Source organism: Podarcis pityusensis (genome assembly GCF_964106645.2).
Source record: "Podarcis pityusensis genome assembly, chromosome: 8".
NCBI classification, from domain to species: Eukaryota; Metazoa; Chordata; class Lepidosauria; order Squamata; family Lacertidae; genus Podarcis; species Podarcis pityusensis.
In genome coordinates, this window is record NC_138033.1 from 37,993,626 (window position 1) to 38,018,988 (window position 25,363).

Sequence of the window (25,363 nt, forward strand, 5' to 3'; positions counted from 1 at the left end):
ATTTGAATATATATCTTACAATATTGCTTGAACACCTATTTGGGCATATGGATAGCTTGCTTTAATGTATATGTTTAAATTAAATTCGATAGGTTATTCTTATCCTTTTTGATGGATTATTCTTGTTAACTGAAACTAATATGGGTTTCCCTCCTTTTTTTTCTTTGGTATATTGGGGGGGGGGAAGCTTTTAAAAAATTCATGGGCTTGTGCTGGAATGATGGGAGGCCCAATCTGTATCCTTCTCCCATTGTAGGAAGAGTTCAATGACTATGAGGCCAACGACCCCTGGGTCCAGCAATTCATCCTCAATCTGGAGCAGCAGATGGCAGAGTTCAAGGTGTGTTTGGGGCCCTGAGCAGGTGTTATGTACTCTTTTGTAACCCAGCTTGCCTGTGGCCCTGACGATACATCACAAGCAAGTGGATGTACCACCACAGAGGGGGCCATTAGTGGCCTCCTCAACTCTTCCCTCTCATTTGTTTTCCAGTAACATTGCCCTGTGAGATGCAGCCCTTGTTTTCTGTCTGTAGGCAGGATTGTCACCGGTGATCTACGACAGCCTGACCAGCCTGATGACCACCCTCATTGCTGTTGAACTGGAGAAGGTTGTTCTCAAGTCTACTTTCAGTAGGGTAAGGAGAGACCTTAAGCAGGAAGGGCCAAAGAGCAAGCAGGCCGACTGCTCCCTTCTTGCCACTCCTCAGAATTCTTGACCCATTGCTCTTCTCTCGTTGGAGCTGGGTTTCTCACAGTGAAAGGCAGCAGCTTCAGTCTGAGAAGCTGAATCTTGTAAGCAAAGCAAATGCTGACAAGAGACATGGCAATGTGAATCTAAACTATTGCAGATTCCTGGAGAGAAGATTGCATCTGCTTTGCTTCTCTTCTGGTCCTGCTGCTGTGGACTAAGCCATGGTTTGAGGTATAGTCTATGGCTTCACCTTCAAAATAGCCCACAGCAGCAGAATCAAAAGAAGAGCAAAGCAGCTGCCCCCTTCTTTCTGGGACCCTGCCCATTTATGCTGCACCAAGCCATGCCTCATCTGGGCTTTATCAGTGTTGTTTATTTTCACTTTGGTTTGGCTTTATTACCTGAGACCGAATGTTCTCCATCACCCTGTAATAATAATAATAATAATAAATTTTATTTATATCCCGCCCTCCCCAGCTGAAGCCGGGCTCAGGGCGGCTAACAACAATAAAACAGTACAAAAGTACAGCATAAACAACAGTCTAAAATCATTCGTTATAAAATTAACGAATTTTATTGCTCTCCTTTGGCTTCTTCAGCTGGGTGGGCTGCAGTTTGACAAAGAGCTGCGCTCCCTAATTGCCTACCTCACCACAGTGACCACCTGGACCATCCGTGACAAGTTTGCCCGGCTCTCCCAGATGGCAACCATCCTCAACTTGGAAAGGGTGAGCAGGCTTTTGGGAGTGGGGAGGGAGCAGGAAGCAATGACAAGATATGTATGTTCCAGGGTGGGCTCTGACCCATTTGTTCCACTCACCACAACCCACCAGCTCTCCTTGGATTTGCTGTGCTCTGAGTCAGGATCAGAGTAATTGTTATTAATGTTCCCAGCTGGCAACAAGACAGTGCAGTAGACAGCAAGTCACAGGCCTTGCTTTCTCACTCTAGCAGCATCCCATCCACTCAGGACTGTGGAGAGCACAGGCATATGAAAGCTACTGCTGCTTCTTCCACCTGGCTTTATAGAAAGGGTCCAAGATGCCTGGCCAGGCTCCCAGCGTTCAAAACAGGCTCCTTTGAACAAGTGCAGAATGTCTCTCCCCTCCCCCACTGGGTAAAGGGCAATCAGCAGCAGGAGAGCAAGGCAGGCAGAGCAGATGCACAGACAGGAGCAGAGGGCTGGATGGCTGACTCACTTGATTTGCTTAGTCTCACCTTTAGAAGTTCAGAAAACTGATGACTAGAGCAAATATAGCATAGACTAAAAATAGTATGCCTCAGTCTCTTCTGTTCAGGTGGTGGTGTTGAGCCTTGCAGCTGGAATTCTCCCACGTCATACGCTGGCTAGAGAGGAGAGCACTTGCGGGCCCATGTTGGGTACATGCTTCTCTTCCTCCACATAGAGCTTAGCATCCAACCCAGCAACATATCAGTCTCACTGCTGAGGACAGGCACAGCTATTGTGTTCCAAGCTGCCCAACTGCTTTTTGGATGGACTGTCACTCTGTTCTTCTGCCTGGTGAATCACTTTGCTTTCCCTCTTCCGTTCAGGTAGCAGAGATTTTGGATTACTGGGGGCCAAACTCAGGCCCACTGACATGGCGCTTAACCCCCGCTGAGGTCCGTCAAGTGCTGGCCCTCCGGATGGATTTTCGCAGTGAAGACATCAAGCGGCTTCGCCTCTAGCTGTCTTTGCAACAACCTACTCCTGCTAGTGGAGATCACTGGTGCCCTCTTCTAAGAAGGCCTTGCTATGTTCTTAAGACCGGAGGGAAATGCGAGTCCCTTTCCCAGTGGGATCTCTGAAGCTGAAAGAACAACCACCTCAGTGTAATGTTGGGTAAACTTCAAAACCTTAGTTCCTCCTTCAGAGATTTCTCTCGTTTTTCTGCAAGTTGGTACAGCTCACCTGTTTCTACATCTTTATCATAATGCACAAACATTTCTACACAAATTCAAGTTAAATAGCAACTGAAATTGCCAAGCAATTATTGTAAATTTTAGTTAGCAAGTGGGGCTAAGACCACAGATCAACTAAGTCATAGGAACAAGATGGTGCTTTGGGGAATGTAGACATGTCTTCTATGCCAGTAGATTCTGCATTCTGTCCTTGGTGTCTCCAGTGAAAAGGCTCTTTAGAAACAGAGACAAGATGCCTGACTGTGACCCTGGATAGCTGCCTCCAGTCAGAGTCAACAGTGCTGAGCTCCACCAATCAATGGTCTGAATTCATTTAAGATCCCTTAATGTGTTCATCATATGCTGTGTGGAGGGTGGGTTGATTTAAATAAAGGAGATTTACATCAGCAAGGAAATAAAAAAGTTTTTCATTGATTACTTCACGTAATTTCCTGAAGAATGCTGCAGATCTGACTGCCAGGCCCTACTAATTCACAACTAAGTATTGTTTTTCACTTGGGTGGGGCAGGTGCTGTTTTCGCCCCATCTGCAGTGAAGGAGTGCATGAATCTTCCAAAGAAATACTAAACCAAATTCAGCCACTGAGTCATTCGTCCATAGATCTTGCACAGCTGTAGGATGTGGGCAGGAAACCCTGCAGTGCCTATGGTTCCCAATCCTCCTCCAGAAGCTGTATTTGGAACCCAGCTGTGTCCACCTCCACAGTGTGGATGCTGAAATTCCCCAGGCCCTGAAAGGAAGGCATGCAGGGTGAGTGAAATCTTCACTACAAAATATTTAAGTCAGAATATTTTGTTCTGCAGCCTGGTGGAACTTCAACACTACAGGGGGGTCGACTCCAACTCCTGACCTGACATCAGGGCTACATGCCCTGGAAGGTCACAGGCCAGTGCAGAGGCCACTCTTCTCTTTGGCCAGGAGGCTACATTCTAGCTCTGAAAAATTAGGTTTCTACACACAGCCACATGTCTCCATCTGCCCAAGCAAAGAGGCATCATCACAACTGAACAGCCCAGCCAAAGCACTCAAAGATTATGCCAAGCAGTGTTGGTGAGAAGTGCAGCCTTGGCAAGGGGTGTGGCCTAACCCTGGCTAGAATCTCAAGGGCCTGTTAGAGAGGCCTGGAGGGCCAAACTCAGCTACCAAGTGTGAGGCTCCCCCTCCCTGCAACTACATGGTACCCACCCATCACTGAATTTCCCCTCTCCAAATTTCCTTGGGAGAGGGTGTGCTCCTGGACCCCAAACCTGCAAAATGTGCCCTGCTGAAATTTCTGCAGGGAGACACCAGTTGATAGGCACTTGGGAGCTGGCTCCACTCACCTCTGTTTCCATCAAGATCCTTTGCAAGGCTTCTTGGTTCCTGGGCTCTTTAGTTAAGACATAGAGAAAGCCACCTCCTCCAGCGCCAGCCATGCTCTGCCCATAAACATGAGGCTGGAGCAACTCCATCATGCGCCGGACAGCCAAAGGCTCACACCCAGGGGCCATATTCTTCTTCTGCAGCCAGTAATGATTCATACACTTGCCCAAGAGAGCCAGGTTGCCTGGGGTGAGAAGGAGGAGTTACAGGACACTCTGGCATTGAACGATTAGCCCATTTTAGAGCAAATTTGCTAGGTCTCCTTTCCCTGTCAGATACAGCCAGACAGTGCTCTTGGCTCCAATCACATGGTGTGCATGTCAGCCTTCTTCCTTCTGGGGAAATCTGACACCTGGGCTGCCCACCACAGAAGTGGGAAGATAGTAGCTCTGGCTGCTCTTCCCTGCTGCTTCTCTGCTGCTTTCAATCTAGCAAGAAGAGTGCTACAAGATCCAGCTAGATAGAATTGCTTTCCCCAAACCAGTGAGTGCTGGCTGGGGCTGATGGGGCTTGCCCTCCAGATGTTTTGGGCTACAGCAATTTGGGGAAGGCTAAAGTCCATGATGGGGACGCGGGTAGCGCTGTGGGTTAAACCACGGAGCCTAGGACTTGCCAATCGGAAGGTCGGCGGTTCGAATCCCCGCGACGGGGTGAGCTCCCGTTGCTCGGTCCCAGCTCCTGTCAACCTAGCAGTTCGAAAGCACCGCAAAGTGCAAGTAGATAAATAGGGACTCCTCCCCGGCGGGAAGGTAAACAGCGTTTCCGTGTGCTGCTCTGGCTCGCCAGAAGCGGCTTAGTCACGCTGGCCACGTGACCCGGAAGCTGTATGCCGGCTCCTTTGGCCAATAAAGCGAGATGAGTGCGCAACCCCAGAGTCAGTCACGACTGGACCTGATGGTCAGGGGTACCTTTACCTTTACCTTTAAAGTCCATTATGACATCTTAAAAGATGCCCCCCTCCTACTCCCATTGGTTGTTGCCTGGGGTAATTGCTCTGAAGCACACATACGCACACAACTATCCTAGTAGCTCCTGCAAAATGAGAGCCTGTTCAACATAGGAGATGGTTTCTGCGCAAGGAGTTTTGAGCAGAGGCACTGTAGCCTCTGCCCTGGGTAATGAGCTGTACAGATGCCCAAGGAACAAACTGCAGTACCTTGCCGAAGGGCCTGGGCACACTCCTCTGCATTGTTCACCAGTGCGCTGGCATTCTGCACAATGGTGGGTAGCCGGGCATACCAGTTCCTTAGAACATCCTGAAAGAAAAGGAAGCAATTAAAAATTGCCTCCGTTCCTGATGCTCAAGAGTGCTTAGAGGAAGAAAGGCTTAGCAAATTCCCCCTCTACAACCACCCTCCTGCACCTTGGGGAAAGTGCCAGTGTAAAAATACTCTTTTTAACATTGTGTTTTAATTGAGAGCCATCCTGGTGTCATTGGTTAGAACGCTGGACTAGAACCTGGGAGACCAGGGTTCAAATCCCCACATGACCATGAAACTCACTGAGTGACCTTGGGGGCCAGTCAGTGCCTCAGTCTAACCTACTTCACAGGGTTGTTAATGGAGATTAAATTGAGGAGGGAGAGAACCCTGTAGGCCACCTCAAGCTCCTTGGAGGAAAAGGTGGGATATAATTGAAATAATAAAATAAATTGCATTTTACATGACCCTAGGACCTTAGGGTGAAAGGGGGGGGGGTAATAAAACAATAAGAAAACTATTAATAAGAATACATGCAACCCTACCAGGTGAGTCATCCTACCTGTGTAGACCAAAACTCAAGGGTGAAATGCATCATGCCAACAGCACAGGGAGAAAGGTACACCTGTTGTAGGACAGGTACAATTCTCTGCTCTAAGGTACGTCAGAGCTGTGGACCTCAGGCCACAACTGGCACCTCCAAGCACCTTCCGTACCTGGAGCAGGTTGCGGGCCAGGCGGGTCTTGCCTGTGTACAGCAGGAGCAGGTGCTCATTCAGGGTGTGTATGAAGCCCTCCGGGACGGTGATTTGCTCCACTTCTACCTTTAGTGGCAGCTGAGGCTTTGAACGCCCAATCTTGAGGCCTGGCACCAGCCCACCCACTTGGTCCTGCCAACCTCCACCTGCAAGGAACAAGAACAAGTGTTGAGGAAGAGATCCTGCTTGTTTACCAGTTGCCAGGTGAATCCCTTGTGGGAGGCAGGAGGGGTCTCTGATCCAATGGAGAGAAGACTTATCTATAGTTGGGAACCCTCTTCCTTTCTGAAGCAGTAAAATTGCTGATGTGGGAAAGGACAAAAGGACCCTGCTTTGGTTTAATCCGGTTTCAATTATTACACCATGTTTTTATAGTTTAAAAATGTATAATCAGACATGATAAAGCATGGGATAGAATTCACATTATTAACATCACTTGAAGTCCTTTTATTTGTCCAGGCCTGCAGAATGATGATGGCCATTTAATTATTGTATTTTGCTGTTGGTTTTATCCCGTTCTATGTTGTAAGCTATCCTGGGCACCCTTTGAGTAGGAAGCGTGCCATGGAGAGGGGTTAATCAAAAGTGATTTTCCCCGTCAGATTGAGCACCTTTCCATGATGTCTCATCCTCAACAATATTAGGAAGTAGGAGTAAGAAGCAGAATACAAAAAATAGATCCTTGCTTCAGCCAATATAGATACACCCACATTGGTTTATCTGAATGTGAATGCTCTGCCCCAGTGGCAAAGCAGCACTGAATGTAATTATCAAAAGAAAACGACACTGAGAAACGGTAAAGACCCCCCTCCTATGCATTCCATTGCATATCTAAGAGATGCAAATGAGGATCCCCCTGCCATCAACCTAGCCCTTCCGTTTGGCCTGAAAGGGCTGCTCTGCCTTCACCCTCACTCTCATGCATCCCACCCACTGCCTTTTCCTCTTTGACCTAGAACCCTGCTTGCTTCTAATCACTTTTGGCACAGGCCCAGATCACAACTCTGAAAAGCTGCCTCTGAAAAACTCTTTCACTGCACAAGAATCCTTTCATCACAAGGCTAGTTCTCCTGTCTTCCTAACAAGTCTGGGGCAGGGCTGTTGGTGGGGGCTCTGCCTTTTATTATGCACATTCCTTCAGGGCAAAGTCAAAAACACAACCAAAGGGCAGAAGCTACTGGACTGGCCCAGTTGCTTGGAAGGCACCAGAATCCAGACTGGCGTAAGACCTGTTTATGTGTTACTCAAGTGGAGGGCAAAAGTCTGCAAAACAAGGAGGACGTCACTGACTTAGCTGCTTGGCCGAAGGGCAGGATATGACATTTTAAAGGGAGCAGCATAGAAGGAAGAAAAACATTCATCCAATGAAACATACAGAAATGGGAATCATACATGGCCAGGACTGTGGAGAAGAGGGAACAGTTTTGTGCAAGTGACAGAAACACCCCAAAATATCTTCTGGAGGAAAACAGCCAACAGCACCTTTGAAATCACAGCAGTCAAATAAGCTGGAGAGATTTCAGCCAAGTCTTGATCACAGAATTGTAGAGCTGGAAGGGACCACAAGGGTAATCTCGTTCAACCCCCTGCAATGCAGGAATCTTTTGCCCAACATGGGGCTCAAATACACAGCCCTGAGATTAAGAGTGTCATGCTGTACCGACTGAGCTACCAAGGCAGATGAAGAAATGCCTTCAAGGCCCTGCTAATGCTATATTTGAGGCTAACTTCAAGAAAAGGAGGACAAGATGGCACTGAGTTAGACATCTCCCTTTCTGCGGATTTTTGGTTTCTTTGGCATGTGCAGCGGAACAAATAAAAGGTCTTACCTGTGGTGAGAACCTGCTCCAAATGCAGCACGGCATGGATGAGGGACTCAACGCTGGTGGAGTGCCCAGATGCCTGGTATAAAGAAGCCATCACAGCCCCTGCAAGGATGCTGCTGGTGCCTATAGGAGAGAGCAAGTGAGCACAACATGGCTAGCGGGGGTGGGGGGTAGAGGCCACAGCACCAGATCAGAACCTTGTCATGAGAAGAGCCAGACTAGGCCCGGACCAAAGGCCTCTCTGGCCATGTAGATGCCTCTGAGAAGCCCTACAACAGCCATCTCCAGCTGTTGCTCCCTGGTAGCTGGTACTAGTCAATGGTAGAGTGCCTGGAAACTGGAGGTTCCATACACCTAACATCTCATATTCTATTTCTATTTCCGTTCTTCTGCAGCCGAAAGAGCAACAGTGGCAAACAAGAGAGAGGTATTGGAAAACTCAAGGGAAGGAGCACAAGGTCTGCAGAAGTATATAAAAACAACACCACACACATAACTAGCTGTAAAGTAACATGATATGTAATAAAACTGTAATTTTAATCATCATATCAAAAAGCACAGTTCCTGATGGCAATGCATCATATCTTCTATATATATTGGATTAGTCCAAGGATTGTCAAGTCCAAAGATTACAATGCAGTTCCTGTTGGCAATGAAATGGCATTGCCAACAGGAGCTGCATTGTAATCTTTGGACCTGACAATCCTTGGACTTTACGATACCAATATATATAGAAGATAAGATATGTTGCCATCAGGAACTGTGCTTTTTGATATGATGATTAAAATTACAGTTTTATTACATATCACGTTATGTTACTTTACAGCTAGTTACGTGTGTGTTGTGTTCAAAAGATGGTTCAGGCAATAGGGGTGTTTGTTGAAGTATATAAAAAAGTACTGAAGTTGAATGGAGGAAAGGAAGGAGAGGTGGATGGGGTTCTCATCTCATGCTTTTGGGGCAGGGCAGGATACACGAAGCCCCTCTAACATCAACAAGAGAAATGCTGCCAGAGTGGACCTGAGGTTTTTGCTAGCTCCCCTTGAGCAATGCCAGGCATACCCAGTCCTGATCCGTGAGGAAGACGTGACCAGGTGCGGAGCTCAAAGCCGCCTCCAAAGTGTTCCATCAGCTGGTCCCGCAAGGAATTCTGAGAAGCAAGGTCCACAATGTGGGTGCAAATCAAGGCTGCTTTCAACAAAGCTCCTAAGAAGAAGAAAAAAGATGGGGGTGGAAGCCAGGACAGCCCCTTTCTGGCCCACAGTGGAAAGAAATGAGACCTGGACTCGGGAAGGGGCTGGTGGGGTTGCAGTTAGGATCTGAACTCGGGAGTGGGAATGCAATGAAGCCTAACAGGCCATGGTGGGGAGATCAGGAAGGGAAGCACTTCAAAATTCAGCAGAAGTGACGCTGGAGGGCGGGCACAATTCACAGCAAGAGTCAAGATGGCATTGCAGAGAAACAGGCCTCATTCCAAAGCACTGTGATCTAGCAGGTGAGTAGCTGGTCCTGAGGCCCATTAAAAGAGGAGCAAGAGGCCGGCTACTCTCAGGCCTCCGACAGACATGTGAAAACAAAAGGCACATTTTATAGCAAATGCAACTCTGCCTAGAATCATAGGAAGCTTCCTTGTAACATCAAACGTTGGGACCATTTAGCTCAGTATTGTCTACACTGACAGGGGGCAGTTCTCCAGGATTTCAGGCAGTCCTACCTGGAGATGCTGCCGGGGATTGAACCAGGAACCTTCTGCATGCAAAGCAGCTATTCTACCACTGAGCTACAGCCCAGCCAGTACAGGGCTCCCTACTGCCACCTGATAAGTCTCTCACAGGGTCTCCTCACAGCAAGCAAGTAAGCTGCTTTGGTAAAGTTGCTCCCTTCCCGCTCCAGGAAAAGGGGCTCTTACCGGGTGCGTGAGGCTGGCAGTAATCCCGCAGGTCTTCCAGGTCTCTGCAGACCAGCTCCACCACCACCTCTCCCTCCAGCCTCCCGCTGCGGCTAATGAGCCGCAGCTCTGGCTCGGCAATGCGCCGGGCCTGTGCACCAATGGGCCTGTGCCCATCCACCAGGACGGCCAGGTCCACCACTGCGCCTCCGTGTTCATACGTGATGGGAGGGGTGTCGCTCCAGCCTCCTGCAAAAATTAGCCCAAAGGGAGTCACATAAGAAACCGCCTCCTGCCCAACCACCCACCCAAGCCCATAACCAAAGAGTGGGACTCTCCCCAGGAGACCTTGCAATGCTGCAAAGGATGCTGGGTGCTGCTTGCACCCAACTCATCCTCTGTGCCCTTGCATGAGACCCTGCACATCATGCTTCTGCTCCTCAGTGAACCCAGGGCTTGCTTCTGCCTTGCAGGGGAAGGATCCCCCGGCACTCAAGGCAGGAGCCAAGCGTCACTCACAGCCCCTTCCCTATCAAATCCCCCCTGCACAAGCTCCCTCCCTCCATTCAAGACCACACTGAGTCGTGTTCTGCGGAGCAGAAGGACAAGGGCCCCTGCCAAGCCTCCCCAGGCTTGCCAGCTTGGCCCTCTGGGCACAAGGCACCTGGGGTCAAAAGAGGCAAGCGGCTACCTGGCTCCAGAAAGGGCAACTTGACAAGCCCAGGCCCAGAGGTCTATTTACCAGAGAGGTCTATTCTGGCTGGGCAGGCTGCTCTCAGCCAGCGGCCCATGGGAGGCAGTGTGGCCAGCCTGAGGCTGATGAACTGGCAGGAGGACATCACAGCCTGGCGGACAAGGATCTGCTCGGCACCCTCATAGTGTCGAGCAGCGCGGACAAGGAGGACAGGCCTGCAAGGAAGGAGAAAAGGGAGTCTCTGGTTGCTTGGGCTGCTTCTGCCAACAGCCTTCTCCAACTGGGTGCCCTGCAGTGGTCCAATACTTCCATCAGCATGAGATGCTGTGAGTCAGCATGGTCATAGATTATGCAGGGACAGATGAGAGTTGTAGTCCCAGGCTGGCGAAGGCTGCTTGATTGGCCAAGTGCTTTTCCGTCTCAGTTATGTTTGCCCACACAGAGGCCATCCTGAAGGAAACTCTCCTTCCCATTTTTTCAGTGGGGTGAGTTCCACTCAGAGGCATTCCAGGACAGAGGCAGCTCTCTCATGCAGGCCCCCAGATTCTTCTCCCGTCCTCTGTCTGCCACCATAGGCTTGCTCTGGAGGGCCACTTGTGAGCCTCTGTCCCTTACACAACTCCAAAGGCCCCCATGGGCCAAGGCATCTGCTCTGCAGTACCCCATGGACATCAGAAGCAGAATCAAAACCTTGGTCTCTGACTGGCAGCAGCTCTCCAGCACCTTGGCGGAGGAGGGTCCCTCCCATACATGCAGCGTTTTATTTGTATGCCCCCTTTCCATAGTTAAAACCATGCTCAAAGCAGCTTACAACATGAAAAACATACTTAATTAGAAATATAACAAAAACAGCCATAAACAGTAAATAGAACACACCAGAAGCTGCACAACCAATTTAACAATTCCCACATTAAATCATAACGAGATATAAAAATAAATATACATAAAATTATTATCAACAACGGTAACAACTGTCCCTGCCCCCCAACAACATCCCAGCCCAAGAGCCTGTTCAAGAGCCTCAGCTTTTGTAGCTGGAGTCAGTCAGGGACCTGCCCAACCAGGCCAGGTGGAAAAAGGCCTCCCATCATCTGATGCCAGGATTTGAGCTTGGCTCAGGTGCTTTGCCACTGCACACCTGCCCTTCCCCTGGGGCCTCAGAAGACAACGCCAGCCCACCTGAAGCAGCTGAAAGGGGGACACGTTGAGCATGTTCCTTCCCTCCATGCTCCCGGTGAGTGCAGGAAACAGCATGGCCTTGAGCAGTGATGGCAAAGTGTTCCTGGTCATGTGCAGACTGAGCTTTGCACAGAGAACTTGCCTTTGCCAGGCAGATGGACAGGTGGGGCCAGCGGGAATACAGCCTTATCACTACACACACACAAACACACACTTGCAGTACCTGTCCAGCCACTTCTTCCTCTCCTTGGCCAGCTCCTTGACACCCTCAAGGATGTCCCCCTTCTCAAGGTGCTGGAAGGCCTGGGCCCAAGCTGCGTTGGCTGCCGGGCCGCTCCGTAAGCCCCCTTCCCCTTTGGCCAGGCAGCCCAGGAGGTCAGCAATGCAAGCCAGGGATCGAGCAGCAACACCAGGGTCTTTGGCCATGGAGGCAACTAGGAGGCAAACAAGAAGTGTCCTCAGAGCCTGAAAAGTGGCTCTTTGGCTTGAAACTGGGCTGGTCCTGGGAATGGCTACACCTGGGAACATTGGGAGGTTTTAATGGATGTCAAAATGGTCTGCAAGAACTCCCCAGAGCCAGTGGTCCATGGGAGGGCTGGGAGGAAACGTCTCCACAAAGCCTGTGTGGATTCACAACACAAGTGTCCCTGGAGCCAAGAAGAGTGGAGGGGAAAGAACCCTTTCTAGGAAGACCTTCACCCACATGGGCAAGGCCAGTCCGCCATCTTTGAAACCAGCCAGGCTGGGCAATGGCAGAGCTGCTCACTGAGGTGCTGGTGGGTGGAGCTGCCAGACTCCCAGGGAACTCTGGGAATAGCTAAAGCAGAGCTGCCCGCTTCCCCAGACTGGGGGATAGGCAATCCAGCTGCAGCCAGAAGGAACCAAGGTGGAATTCTCACCCAGCTGTTGGCAGGCATTGGGTAGGAGCCCCCCACTTCCTTCCTTCCTTCCACTCCCATATATAGGCACCCTGCAATTAAAAGGGCAAAATGCTGCCCCGGACACACAAACACACACACCCTGCCAGTATGTCTCACCCTGGTCCAGTGTCTCCAGCATGGCCTTGTGGTAGCCCTCCAGGGCTGCGGAACGGATCAGCGGTAGGAGGCTGCAGTTGCTGTGCTCCATCAGGACCCTCTTGGTCTTGCTCTGGGCCTGCAAGAAGAAGGTGGCCCTGCGGGCAGCCAGCTCCGCCTCCTGGTCCAGGCTCCCCTTCAGCTCCTCCCAGGACATGCACCAGGAAGTCCGCCAGCGCTGCAGCTGCTCAGCCCCTGGAGGAGAAAGCGGGGAGCCCAAGAGCCAGAGGACGTCCCCGACTCCCAGGGGCTCGGAGGCATGCAGCACGGGGAACAGGCGGGCATTCAGCAGGCAGCGGCGGCTGGAAGGGATGTCTGGGCTCCAAAGGTCGTGACTCCTGGGCAGGGCAAGGATGGTGGCACGTCAGTCACTACCACCCAGCCAAGCATGGAAAAGCAGCCTCAACCCCACAAGGAAGGAAGGTGGCAGCCCCCAGCCAGCCCTCCCCGCTACAAGGCCACAAACCAGTAAAGTCCCCCACTTCAAATGATGAACAAAAAGGCTGCTTTGTCCCTCATTTTTAACGGGACTGTAAGGAACAAAAATCCAAACTTGCAACACAGATTGTACATTGAATATGAAATACACCCTGAAAGTGTCTCTTGAATGAGTATCAGTTGCACAAATTGAAATCTTGTCTTAATTAGTTAATGATGAGCCCCAGCACCTAGAACTCGTGTCCAAGGAGGCATTTTTAATTTATACAGGTAAAGGTAAAGGGACCCCTGACAATTAAGTCCAGTCACGAACGACTCTGGGGTTGCAGTGCTCATCTCGCTTTAAAGGCCACAGGAGCCGGCGTTTTTCCGCTTCCACAGACAAATTTTCCGGGTCATGTGGCCAGCATGACTAAGCTGCTTCTGGCAGAACCAGAGCAGTGCATGAAAACGCTGTTTACCCTTCCCCCCGGAGCAGTACCTATTTATCTACTTGCACTGTGTGCTTTCGAACTGCTAGGTTGGCAGGAGCTGGGACTGAACAACGGGAGCTCACCCCATTGCTGGGATTCTAACTGCCGACCTTTCGATCGGCAAGTCCAAGCGGCACAGTGGTTTGTGTTATACTTTTCATCCACTGTTCAGGGGCAATTGTAGATAAGCAGTACATAAATAAAATAAATGGAGGCAGAGCAGCAGCTCCACAGCACAGGGTGGGGGTGGGGTGGCTGATGTGTGGGGCCCTCAAGAGAATGGGCTGGGACCTGCACACGTACCGTATTCCAGTGCGGAGGAAAAACTCACTCCAGGGCCTGTTCAGGTAGGTGCCGCCTTCTTCTGCCATACTCTAAAGAAAGAAGAGGGCAGGTGTGAGTGTCTCAGAGAAGAAGGAATAACCAAGAGAACAGAGGCAGGGTGGAATGGGGCAGATAGTTCTGGGGTTCTTGAGGTCACCTGCCTCAAGACAAACTGCCGCCCCCAGCTCTCTGAAGGAAGCAGCAGAGTTGCTGTGGGGAGTGGGATTCCCCAGAGACTTGCAAGATGCCTCAAACCTGTACAGACTCCTTCCCACCAAGCCAAGCAGACTCCTGTTACACACCTGCCAGTCATCATGATGCCCACTCAGGGTGAAGACCTTGCAAGGGATCCCTCTCAGCCTGACAGTGTGTCCCTGGACAACCACATCCCGAAGCAGGTAGCTCCTGAGGGCCACGGAGGATGCCACGTCCAGCCCAGTGAGGAGGCAGCCAGTGTGGATCTCCAAAGGACCCTGGAGAAAAAGACCAAGGGGACTTGGGCATTTGTAACACACACTCAGCTCTCCTGCCACTGCAGAGTGTCCACATGGGGCTTGTTCTTTGAGTCTCTGAGTAGAGTTGGCAGGACAGCTGGGAGAGAGGGGAGACTGATTGCCCACTGCCCCAGGGCAAAGCCCACCCGGAGAAAGCAGGCCTGAGATCCTGGCTCAAGGTTGCTGCAGTTGTCACACTGTCTGCCTGCATGTCAGGCAACTAGCTGGCTGGGGAGAGTAGAACTCTCAAAGCAAACGAGGATAGGCAAAACACCAACAGCTCTGGCTCCCTGCAGCCTGTTTACAGCATTTCTGCCCCCCTCCTTCCCTCCAAGGAGCTCAAGGTGACGGATGTGGTTCTCCACCCCTTCAGTTTATCCTCAGAGCAGCCCAGTCAGGTAGGTCTGGTTGAGAGGCCCTGACTGGGCCAAGGTCACCCAGTTAGCTTCGGGGCTGAGCGGGAGATTCAAACCCCGGTCTCCCAGGTCCTAGTTCAACCCTCTTAACCCCTACACCACACTGAACCTTGGGTCCTTGTCCTCCTCATATCATCTCCTGCCCTGGGCCTGATCCTGCCAAACCTCAAGGCTTGGCCTAAATATCAGCTCTGGGATTGGTTCCTGTTCCAAATCCACCAAAGATGACCCTGTGTCACCAGAGAGAGAACTTCTGGCGCTCAGCAGAGAACAAGGGCAGTTGCCAAACTTCTTACTCCCATCCCCAGCATGGCCCACCTTCAAGCGGCAGTGCTGGATGACGCTCCCAGGCCCCACTTTCACTGCTCCCTCCAAGAGGCTGTTGGTGACAGAGCAGCCCTCAGCCAGCAGCTGAGGCTCCTGCATGGGAAGAAAGAGAAGGAGGGGTCATGGTGAGGCAGGGAAGTCCAGGCAGTCTTGGTAGACTCTGCCTACATAAGCTGCTAGTCCTTATGGGTGGGGAGCAAAACATGCAATCAAGTGGGGCAGCATCAGGTGAAATGCAAGGCCCCAGAGTAGAGCTTAGCAGAAGGAACTGCCCCATATGAGCCCATAGCAGCTCTTTGCCCCTTCCCCTTTGGCAAAAGCTGCTTCTTCCGTCATCAGTTTGTGCCCACGCCTTCTAAATTACAAGAAAACCAGAATTTTGGAATCTTAATTGTGGAAAGTTGTCTCATCAGCAGAATGCACATAGACTTCAGCTTCACCCAGTTGCATATCACACCTGCTGCCCCACCCTGCCAAGCACACACACAACTGTGCTGCAGAGAAGGGCTGCTGGGGTGGCGTGAGGGACCCTCCCACCAAAACAAGGCACTCAAGAGCCTCTGAGGCATCCCCCAACCAGGGGTGGTACTCACAGCCACATGGGAATGTGCCACTTTGCGGAAGGCCTTGCTGCGGGCATTGCCTGGGTGGGGCGTGAGGTGGCGGATGTGGTCGCTGGCAGACATGGTCATGTAGTCATAGCAACCCTCAGGGATGTACGCTGTGAAGAGGGAGGAGCCAGAGGCCACAATTGGCACCTCAGAGGGTATCCCACACCAACAAGGCCTCCAAAGGCCTCAGGAAGGAAGGTCAAAAGAGGGAAGCCAGAAACGTGTTATGTAGCCAGCTCAAGTCCTGCACAGAGTAGACCCACTGAAATCAATAGACACAGCTGACTCTGGTGTGCTCTGAGTAGAACTTAGCTGCCTATACAAGCCAATGTGTTTTGTCTGCCCCAGGGATCAGGATGGCAGCCCCTCTCCTACCTCCTGCCAGAGGAAAACAGCCTCCCGCCACTGCAGAGGAGGAGATGGAGAGATATGCAAGCTTGTTTCCCTGGAGGCAGATATTGGGATTTTGTGTGCAGTGTGCCCCTTGCCTCCCCGCTGGGTACCCTTGCCCACACCCTAGGACAGAAAGCGATGCGCTGCCCCAGAAAACCAGCATCGCCAAATGGTGGAAGGGAGGCCGATTTCACCAACCAGATGTTTCTGACAACTCGCATCAGCCCCAGCATTGTATAGCTGTGCTAGCTACAGCTGATGGGTCAAAGTTCAAAACATCTTGAGAGCACCAAGCATCAGACTGGAGAGGCTGGCTGGCATTGGACGAGGCAAGTTCACAACCTCACCCATTGTGAGAGGCACGGCATGGAGAGCTTTCCACAGCACGGAACGGGCACTTCTCTCTGACCCTGCCGTCTGGACATTGTCGCCGCTGCCCATCCCTGGTCTCTGACCCTTCACAAAGGCCTCTTCGCTGACTCCCTGGGCCATGCAGAGCAGGATGTCGAAGAAGAGAGAGAGCTGGCATGAGGGAAGAACAAGGAGGGGGTGAATGAGTCTTCTGGACAAGGAAACATCTGGCTCCACAAGGAGACACCCAAGCAAAGCATTTGCACATCATGACAAGTGGAGGGACAGTTTCCAAGCTGTGCAATGGACTGACTGGAGGAACAAATGGGGTGGGTGGGAGAGATTGAAGGAACACTGTCTCAAGTTAAAAGCTACCCAGAGGGGCTTGCGGGGATCTGCAAGGAAGCAGGCTTAAGAGCATAAGGAAAGCCTGCAGGATCAGGTCGGTGGACCATCTCGTCCAGCCTCCTGCTCTCACAGTGGCCAGCCAGATGCTTGGGAGAAACCCACAAGCAGGAACCGAGCACCAACAAACTTAAAGTAGCACAGGGACAGACAAAGGAGGACACCTTCACCCCAGTGTGGCTCCCCTTTATCACATATAGAGGCCAAGAAGATAATGACCTATCCAACCCAACAACATATGAATCAATATGACTAATCTGACCCAACGACCCCATTCTCACGCATACAAGCAAACCACATTGCAATCAGCCAAGCTCTGATAGAGGACCGAAGCACATGATGCTGACACAAACACCCTGCACAAACATTACGAAACAGAAAATCATTATCCCTACCGTCTCTCCCCACCCCGCCCCATCTCTCTCTCCTTTCTCTTTTCTCCGAAGTGCATAATGCAGATGACAACAGTGTTTCATACCGAATGCAAACAAACTGTGGTAAAGACTCTTATGAAATGAAAGTGGAGACACTATATGTACTTTTCTTTGTTTATTCTTTGCAACATTATCTTGTAAGTACCATCTTCGTACTCAGAAATAAATGGGGCTATTTTATCCAGCCCACAGCATTATGGGCCTTTCAAGGGAGGTGGTTCAAAGTTGATTTAAGTAGCTTTGAAAGGGAGGGGAGGTTTAAAAGTCCACCCGACAGCTCCTGGAGTCTTTTACTGATAAAAGTTGGCAGATATTTTCATAGGTTGAGCCTTTTTATCAGGGTAATTTGATCATTAGAGCTCCTACTCATGCAGCAGAGACTCAGTTGAGACTTGACCCGGCGCCATCTTTTTTTCTCTTTGTTTATTTGTTACACAAGAAAATCTTTAATAAAAACAAAAAAAAATTTAAGAGCACATTTCTCTCCTGCAGTTTCTAGCAACTGGTATTCAGAAGGCTACTACCGCCAATGTTTGAGGCAGAGAATAGCCATCATGGCTAGTAGCGGAGGATCGCTGGGCTCAGACGAAAGCTCACTCACTGTTCTGCAAGGTGCAGAAAGAGGGAAGCTGTGCAAGCTCCAGAGGTCTCTGTCTTAGGGAGGTGTTATTCCGCCCCCCAAAAGGGTATTGCATATGGAAAAGGAGAGGAGAGAGAGAGGGAAGGGGCTTCTCAAAGTGCCCCCCCCCAAAAAAAACCATTTATTGTCGTTGTTAATGCCCACTGAGAAGTGGAATAGCTGCTTCAGGGGGAAACACTGAATACTGTTTAGGCTGCTTCCTTCTTGGCCAAAGGCAGCCTCACTTGTATAAGTCACAAGAAGAGGGAGGGAGGCCACTCCTCCACCACACAAACACACACCCCTGCAAAAAGCTGCCAGGATTCAGGAGTAGAAAGAAATGATGGGGGAAGACCACAAGCAATTATTATTTGAGACTGCATCATGGCATAAATTCCACCGAATACAAGATGAAAGCAGAACAAGATGCAGACACAAATCTCTGAGAACAATAATAAGATCAGTTAAACAAACTCAGATCTTCCACACACACACGCTAAAGAAAACATTTCATCAGGTACAAAATTGATCTTCCACAAATGGTAAGGTTACACCTCAGGGAAAGCCTTCCTCTAAACAAAAAGGACTTCCATAAGCACTTAAACATCATCTCAGGGGGTGCCTGACTGTTTTTGGTTGGAAACTCATTCCAGAGAGCTTATGCTGCAATACTAAAAGCCTGGTTTCTAATGCAGGCTAAAGACACCTCTGGGGCCAGCAGTACTCTGGAGCTGCAGTTGCAGGACAGCCATCTATGGTGCAAGGCAGCTCTTTGACCCTTGAGATATGAAGAAAACACTTTTGTGACAGATTATGCAAAAAAGCCCTCTCAGGGTCAGATCATGATGTCCTTGGCAGCTTGAGGCATTCTTCCCAATACCCAAGAAACCATCACTGTAATCGGAACGCTAAAGCCAGCCCAGCCTCAATGCCACCTGCCTCCTCATAGGGGAAGATGGGGAGCGGGCAACACAACTGCAGCTCTGTTATAGCATATTTTGGTGCACATGGGCGTACCAACATTTTGCAGCTGGAGCACTGAGCTTCCAAAAAAACCCCACCAGGAAGAGGAAACTCAAATGGAGGTGAATTCACCATGGCAGGGAAGCCTTGAAGGGCTTGCAAAGCTGCAATAGGACCTGAGAACACTAGTGTGCCCACAATCCTCACAGCACTGCTTCCTGCAATAGCTGTTACTGTGAAGAAGTGGAGGGGGGAGCACATTCTCCCAACAACTCAATGCTGCAGTTGGAGAACAGGGGAAATGCTTTGCCCAGGAGAAGATGTGCTAGGAGGTGGTGTTGGGGACATCCTCTGGATCACTTGCATTGACTGGAGGCAGCAGCCCATTCTGGGCCTGGGAAGACCCCAGTTGGTGCCCTCCAGGTGTTGGCTGCAGATGGCGGGAGCTGTATTCCAAGAGGATGCCATGTCAGCTGCCCCCCAGCTTGACTTGGCAACTCTTAACACAATCTTCAAGAGCACTTTGACCTCAAACTCAGGTTGTACTGGCCTTTTGAAGGCTGACTCAATGGGCCCAAAGCCCCACAGCTCACTCACCTGGCCTTCACCCTGCGACCATCCATTGTGGGGGTCTCTGGCCAGGGGCTTGCTGCCAGCCACTCGGGACTTCCCCCAGACCAGCTGCATTCACTCCTGGGCAGATTCATCTGCAGCCACCCAGGTGAATTCCTCTTCCATAACCTGCCTCTTCTTAAGGGCCTCACCTGGATGGCGGGGGCTCCTGAGTCCAGCCCCAGGTAGGTGCAGGCATCAAGGGGTGGGATGACATGGGTGGCCAGAAGCTGCTCTGCTGCTTCAGAGGAGAAGAAGACAACCCCACACACCTGCAGGGGTAATAAGAAGCTCAGCTTTTCTAGGGTTTTCAGCCCTGCAGACTAGTGAGATTTCAAGAGTTTTAGGCAGATGGTTCTGCAGCAGGCTTGCCCTGCAACTGAGGGCTCACCCACACTTAATTTTTGCCCTGCACTTTCTAGCCACAGGTCCATGCTCCCCACCCCCAATTTCCACAGGAAAACCAGCTCTTTGATGCAGAATCAGAATACATAGCAATTTGGGTTTCCACGGATTGCCATTTGTTCTGGTTCAGTCTACCTCTGAATACCAGATGATGGGGAATAACAATGGGAAAGGTGAAGTTTCACTCAGGTCCTGCTTGGGGACTTCCTTTCCTTGGGGGCATCTGCTTGGCTATGGTGAGAATGTCAGGTCAGCCGGGGGCAGGGATGACCCCCAGGAAAATGACAGGAACGTTTCCAGCTTGTCCCTCCCATCAGCATGCAGCTCTAGGGGGTTCCGACAGCCTTCCCCGACAATTTATAGTGACTCATGTCTTGGAGACATTGAGCACACATCCAGAAACTCAACAGAGAATAGGATGCTGCACTAGATGGGTCTGATCCAGCTGCAGGGATCTTCTTGTGACTCCAGCCCAGGCCCAGAACTCACCAGTGGGACCTTCCCGTCTGGCCCCACACACTGCCGGATTTGGTCTTCGGGGCTTTGGTAGAAGATGTCTTGCACCACCCCCTGGAGGGACAAGAATGAGCAGAGTTACCCCAAGGAGCGTCAACAGCTAATGCACTTGGGCAGCAATTATCTGTGAGAGGAGGGCCTAACGAGACATGGTGCTAATCACTTGGTTGGCTTTTTAAATTTTTTTATAGTAGCCCGGAGACTGAGGCTTTCACCCTTTGTCTCCTCCACAGTCCTGATCTGGGCTACATCTGCCAAACCACATCTGCAGTATCTGCCCTGGAAGGAAAGATACACAACTATGTCTTCTTACGGGACCCATGAAAGTAGTGGGGCAACTGAGGAGAGGCATCTTCAGATGCTGCTGGGTTTGTAGCTCCCATCAGACCCTGCAAGCAGCATGGTTAATGGCCAGGGGAGATGGGAATGGGAGTCTAGCAATGCCTGGAGGAAAGCAAGCAGCCCAGGAGAAGGATGCCATCAAAGGGAAAACACCCAAAAGAACTCTGGACCTGAAACTTGTTGTCCATTACTTTTGGGAATTGTAGAGGCTTTCCAGCCCAAGTGCCAAAAGGGTCATCCAGGATGCTCCTCTCCCTGTCCCAGGCAGGGGGTTATAGGGGCAACTGGGTGGCTGCTGGGAGAGGCTTGGGTGAGGTACCTGAGTGTCAGCGAAGTAGACTCCATGCTGCCTGGCATAGGAGATGCTCCCGGGCACAGCAATGACTCTCACCCCCTGGAATCCATGCCAGTCGATCTCTGGGAGGAGAGGGGAGGCATGCAGCTTTACATCAGATTTGGTAAGTTTTGCCCATTGAGGAACACCCACCCACAACCTCCCAAAATAGAAATCAAAATTAAAGGAACACCTCAAAATGAATCAGGGGAGGAGAAAGAAGGCACTTTTCAGCCATTCCTCAGGACGCAATCTGTTCCGGCTTGCAAAGAACCACCACTCTCTCCCAGCCAGTCCTTGCGGCCTCCCATACACCTTACCTGTCATGGTTGGGACTGTGAGAAGCATATCGGTGCTGGAAACCCAGACCCCTGGTGGAGAGCCTCTGCACACCTGGAAATGGAGGCAAGGAGGAGGAATCTGAGCCTGTAGGAGCAGGAGCAGCACCTCTGAGAGGAGATGAGTGGAAGGCTTGCCCACAATCTCAGCAGGGCCAGGGCAAAGCCCAGCAAGGCACTGAAACAGGACAGCCTGCAAGGATCCGCCCCACTGACCTGGTGCATCAGGGTTGCAAGGAGGCTGTCCAGGTTGCAGGTGAGTGCCTCAGCGGGGGCCGCAGGCTCCTCCAGGGGGAGGCAGGTGAATGCTCGGCTGCAGTCATCAAATAGGAAGTCCCGGCCCTGGCAAGAAGGAAAGCAGAATAGCAGAGCAGCAGAGGGAGCAGGCCGAAGGCACAGCCTCCAGGTACTTGGGCTGAGGATTAGGAACAGGTCGTCCCACCGAGAGGAGGGAAGTCTCCTGCTGTGGAAGCTCTTCTCCTTGGTGCCTGACTAGAAACAAGGCACCACCTTCTTGCTCTTCTGAGGATCGCACCCAAGCACGGTCAGTGCAGCCCCACTACAGAGCTCACCATGTGCAGAATGAGGATCCAGGCCTTTTGCAAGACATCAGATGTGACCACCTGGAAGGAACATCAGAGGGGGGTCTCTTAGATTAGGAAATACAATGGTCTGGAAGCTGAGAGACAAAAGAGGTGCCATGAGCAGGGTAGAGGAGGCAGAAGGAGGCAGCCTGGGGTCAGGGATCCTAGGAGTCCATTCTAATTACTGCTTTCATAAATGTCTACATCTTCTATTAGTTTGATTAAAAAAAAATTAAAGAGAAATAAATAAATGTCATAAATGCATAGAGAAGGGGTGTTGGCACCTAGCTAGCCACTGTGAGAACAGGATGCTGGGCTAGGATGGGGCCTCGGCCTGATGCAGTGCTGTGATGGTACCAGGGCAGATATCACAACATTGCCCTCCCATACCTGCTCAGTCAGTAGGTGCCCTTAGGCATGAGGGTTGGGGGATTCTGCTGGCGGAGGTCAATTGGCACTTGTGTTCTCCCTTGCTCACCGTGTAGCCTGCTCGAGCGCTCAAGTGCTCAGCTGCCACCAGGAGCGCGTTGAGAGTGGCTCCTCCACTGCCAACCTGGCCCTTGGGGTCTTCAACCGTGAGCAGGATGGGCTGTCGCCCCAAGGAGCCCCGATCCCTGCGGATCTCCAGCTCTGGAAGCCAAATGAATAGAGACTCAGTTAGTAAACACAGGTCACAGCATAGAGAGGGTGAAGGAAGAAGGATCCCTGCAGCTTGTGAGAAGCCCCAGAGGTAGGAGTGGAAGGGTCAGTGGCTCCCTGGCTGGTCCCAGCCTTTCCTGCATCCCTCAGTCCTGCCAGCCCTTGTCTGATGCTGGTCCAGCCACGCCTGCAGGTGGATTCCCAAATACTAAAAGGTTTCACGGTGACCGAGGACATTGCTTGGGCTTGCTTTTGGTTAGGCAACAGAATATTAAAAGCTCATAATTAGCTGCTAAGCCTGCCACCTCCGCAAAGACATCAAATCTAGCCTAAAGGGCGAGAGTAGCAGTTAAAGTATTGTCTAAGATCAACAAGATGTAGTCAGTGAAAAAATTAATACCATAATGCCAACTCATTTTTTAAAAAAACCACAGTGCTCTTCAACAAAATCATGAAAGCATAATGAAATTACAAAATCATAAAATAGCTCTGGATTTTCAACAAAGGGTTGAGTGAGGTGGCCTACAAGCTCCACTCCAACTTCATTGTTCTGAGTGCCACCCCACCCCCCTCATTTTTAATTCAGCTCCAGCCCTAACCTTGCCCTGCAACGTGTTGGCTCGGATCCCTGTGTGGACAGGAAGGCCTTCACTCACCTTTTTGGAAGGCAAAGACACTGTCCTTGTGCTGACATGTCAAAACGATGACGGTCCAGTCCACCTCTCCTCCAGCCATGCGTTTAAAACAGGCCTCTCTGCTTTTCGAACTGCTGAGCCTGCAAATAAGGGAGCCACCTGCCAATCAAGCTCAGCTTAAAAGCCACTGATCTGAGTGACACAATTACACAAGTCCTGCCAAATCACAAGGTTGGACCCCTCCAGTATCTATTAGTGAACATGGAAAAGGGGGGTGGCATATGTCAGCCCAGCCATGCAGTTCTTGGGTCTACTGAAGAGCCAACATGTTTTTTTGTTGGACTACAACTCCTATCACCACTGAACACTGGGTCATTTTTGACTATTGCTGATGGGAGATGGAATCCAACAATTTCTGGGGGACACCATATGGGTGCAGTGGGTGAAGAGAGCAGGGGGATCAGTGTTCCAATTACTGTCTCCTTATGAATCTTGCTGGCTGATGAATGTGAGCTACCTGCTGTCTCACTGGACCCTGTGCCTGCCTGTAGGTAAACCTAAGTGGGTATAACTTCCCTAATGGGTACACTGTTCTTTCCCACTTCCCTCCTCCTGCCCATGCAATCTCAAATATACATTGAATGCTCCTTGCGGGAAAAAGGGTGGGTAGGGCAGTGGCAGCTCTCCTCTGGTGCACTCTATAAACACCAGGAACATCATGGATGATGTTATATGTAAAAATAAATAATAGAAAGGTTACTGCATATCACCAAAGGGCATTGCATTTATCATACTTCACTCAAAAAGAGATTGATTCATGTTCACTTCCTCCTGCATAAAGTTTATTTATGCTGATAAAGTTTTTTGGTCTCAAACTTCCCCAGAAGGCAAGGGATCCTTGATAGGTCTGTGGGGAGCTTTGGGTCTCTGGCTTTTGTGGTCACTTCCCACCACTCTGGCAGCAAAGCAGTTGTGAAGATCCTGCTCTTTCAGCTCTTTTGCGAAGCCCTCCCATCCCAAATGAGTTGGGCATCATTCCTTCTTTCACAAGCTGAACAAATTAAGCTGAATATATAAATATAAAACATGCAAAATTAGCATGATTTATACCAGCTGCAAAATTTGTTTTTCTCTAATGCCACCGAACATAGACATAAGTGTTTTAATCAGCACAGCCCGGCGTAAAAACAGTCCTGGGCATTAACTTGGGCAGGGAAAACAAAACAAATTGCGCCAGGACTACTTGGCATTGGCATCCTGCCCCCCCCCCCCCCGCCCAAGTAGGTGACCCTATTTTGTACCACAGTGAAACAAAGAGTTTGTGGGAACTTGTCATAGTCCTCCCCTCTCAAATATTTGCATTTTTGACAGGCATGTGTGCAGCCAACACCCAGTGCCAACACCAAGGCCTTCCTAATGGGCTCCCTGCCAACAGCATCCCTGAAATTTTATCCTTTCCCAGTTCCATTGTTTAGAGAGGGGAAAAACCCACCCCACAGTCTCACCCCAGAGGACTCAGCATCTGAAGAATTCTTACTAAGCTTTTACATGTTTTACTTTTTTGTCATTATTGTTACATTTCTATCCCACTACCTTTCCTACAAAGAGCTCATGGAGGTGTAGATGGTTCTCCCCTCACCTCCTCATTTTTATCCTCACATCAACCCTGTGAGGTAGGTTAAGCTGAGAGAGAGAGAGAGAGAGAGAGAGAGAGACTGCCATGACTGAACGGAGTTTTGAACCCAGGTCTGCCAAGCCCTTGGGAGACCAGCACTACACACCACATGGCCATTCAGCTGCCCTTGAGGCTGCCCATGGGGGAGGACGGACATTCCCTCCCTCATAGGAGCCAGGCTTCCCCTCCACTTTTCGGCCCTTTCACGGGGCTTCCTTCCGTGAGGCCCACTTTGCAGGTAGCGAAGCTGCTGCAGCCCGAAAGTGCATGACACGCTTACATGGGAGTAAGTCCCAGGGGAGCCAAAACGACTTACTTCCGAGTAGACGTGCAGCAGAGCACGCTGAGGCTGCAAGCCCCTTAATAATATCGGATTAATCAGCCCCTCCTTAACACGCCACGACAACTTCCTCCTCTTGCACTGGCGCTTTAACTGAGC

At 50.6% G+C, this 25,363-nt stretch overlaps 2 protein-coding genes across 4 annotated transcripts in view; one reads left to right on the forward strand and one right to left on the reverse strand.

Moving 5' to 3' along the window:
* The window catches only part of COG4 (component of oligomeric golgi complex 4), a 19,100-nt gene extending 16,084 nt beyond the window's left edge, over window positions 1–3,016 (forward strand). The window contains exons 16-19 of one of the 2 annotated variants that reach the window (XM_081016892.1): window positions 257–340; window positions 534–635; window positions 1,291–1,419; window positions 2,246–3,016. In XM_081016892.1, coding sequence (XP_080873018.1) covers window positions 257–340; window positions 534–635; window positions 1,291–1,419; window positions 2,246–2,380 — 450 coding nt within the window. In that variant the 3' untranslated portion in view covers window positions 2,381–3,016. Of the gene's footprint in view, window positions 1–256; window positions 341–490; window positions 636–1,290; window positions 1,420–2,245 lie in introns of those variants that run through there. The other variant, XM_081016893.1, reaches the window with a different exon arrangement.
* Window positions 2,672–25,363, reverse strand: FCSK (fucose kinase). 2 transcript variants are annotated; one of them, XM_081016885.1, is made up of 24 exons: window positions 25,241–25,363; window positions 23,271–23,389; window positions 22,454–22,605; window positions 21,964–22,014; window positions 21,608–21,733; window positions 21,374–21,446; window positions 21,039–21,136; window positions 20,351–20,431; window positions 19,609–19,728; window positions 16,420–16,594; window positions 15,662–15,789; window positions 15,060–15,161; window positions 14,134–14,304; window positions 13,811–13,881; window positions 12,558–12,934; window positions 11,744–11,954; window positions 10,390–10,556; window positions 9,669–9,896; window positions 8,822–8,965; window positions 7,763–7,882; window positions 5,892–6,079; window positions 5,133–5,232; window positions 3,937–4,160; window positions 2,672–3,344 (listed from the first exon to the last, which is right to left on the reverse strand). In XM_081016885.1, the coding sequence occupies exons 2-24, from the start codon at window positions 23,347–23,349 to the stop codon at window positions 3,258–3,260; spliced, it is 3,273 nt and encodes a 1,090-aa protein (XP_080873011.1). In that variant the 5' UTR covers window positions 23,350–23,389; window positions 25,241–25,363; the 3' UTR covers window positions 2,672–3,257. The 2 variants fall into 2 exon arrangements, 1 of the variants encoding a protein (XP_080873011.1); XR_013989621.1 differs by lacking the exons at window positions 2,672–3,344; window positions 3,937–4,160 and adding an exon at window positions 7,416–7,483.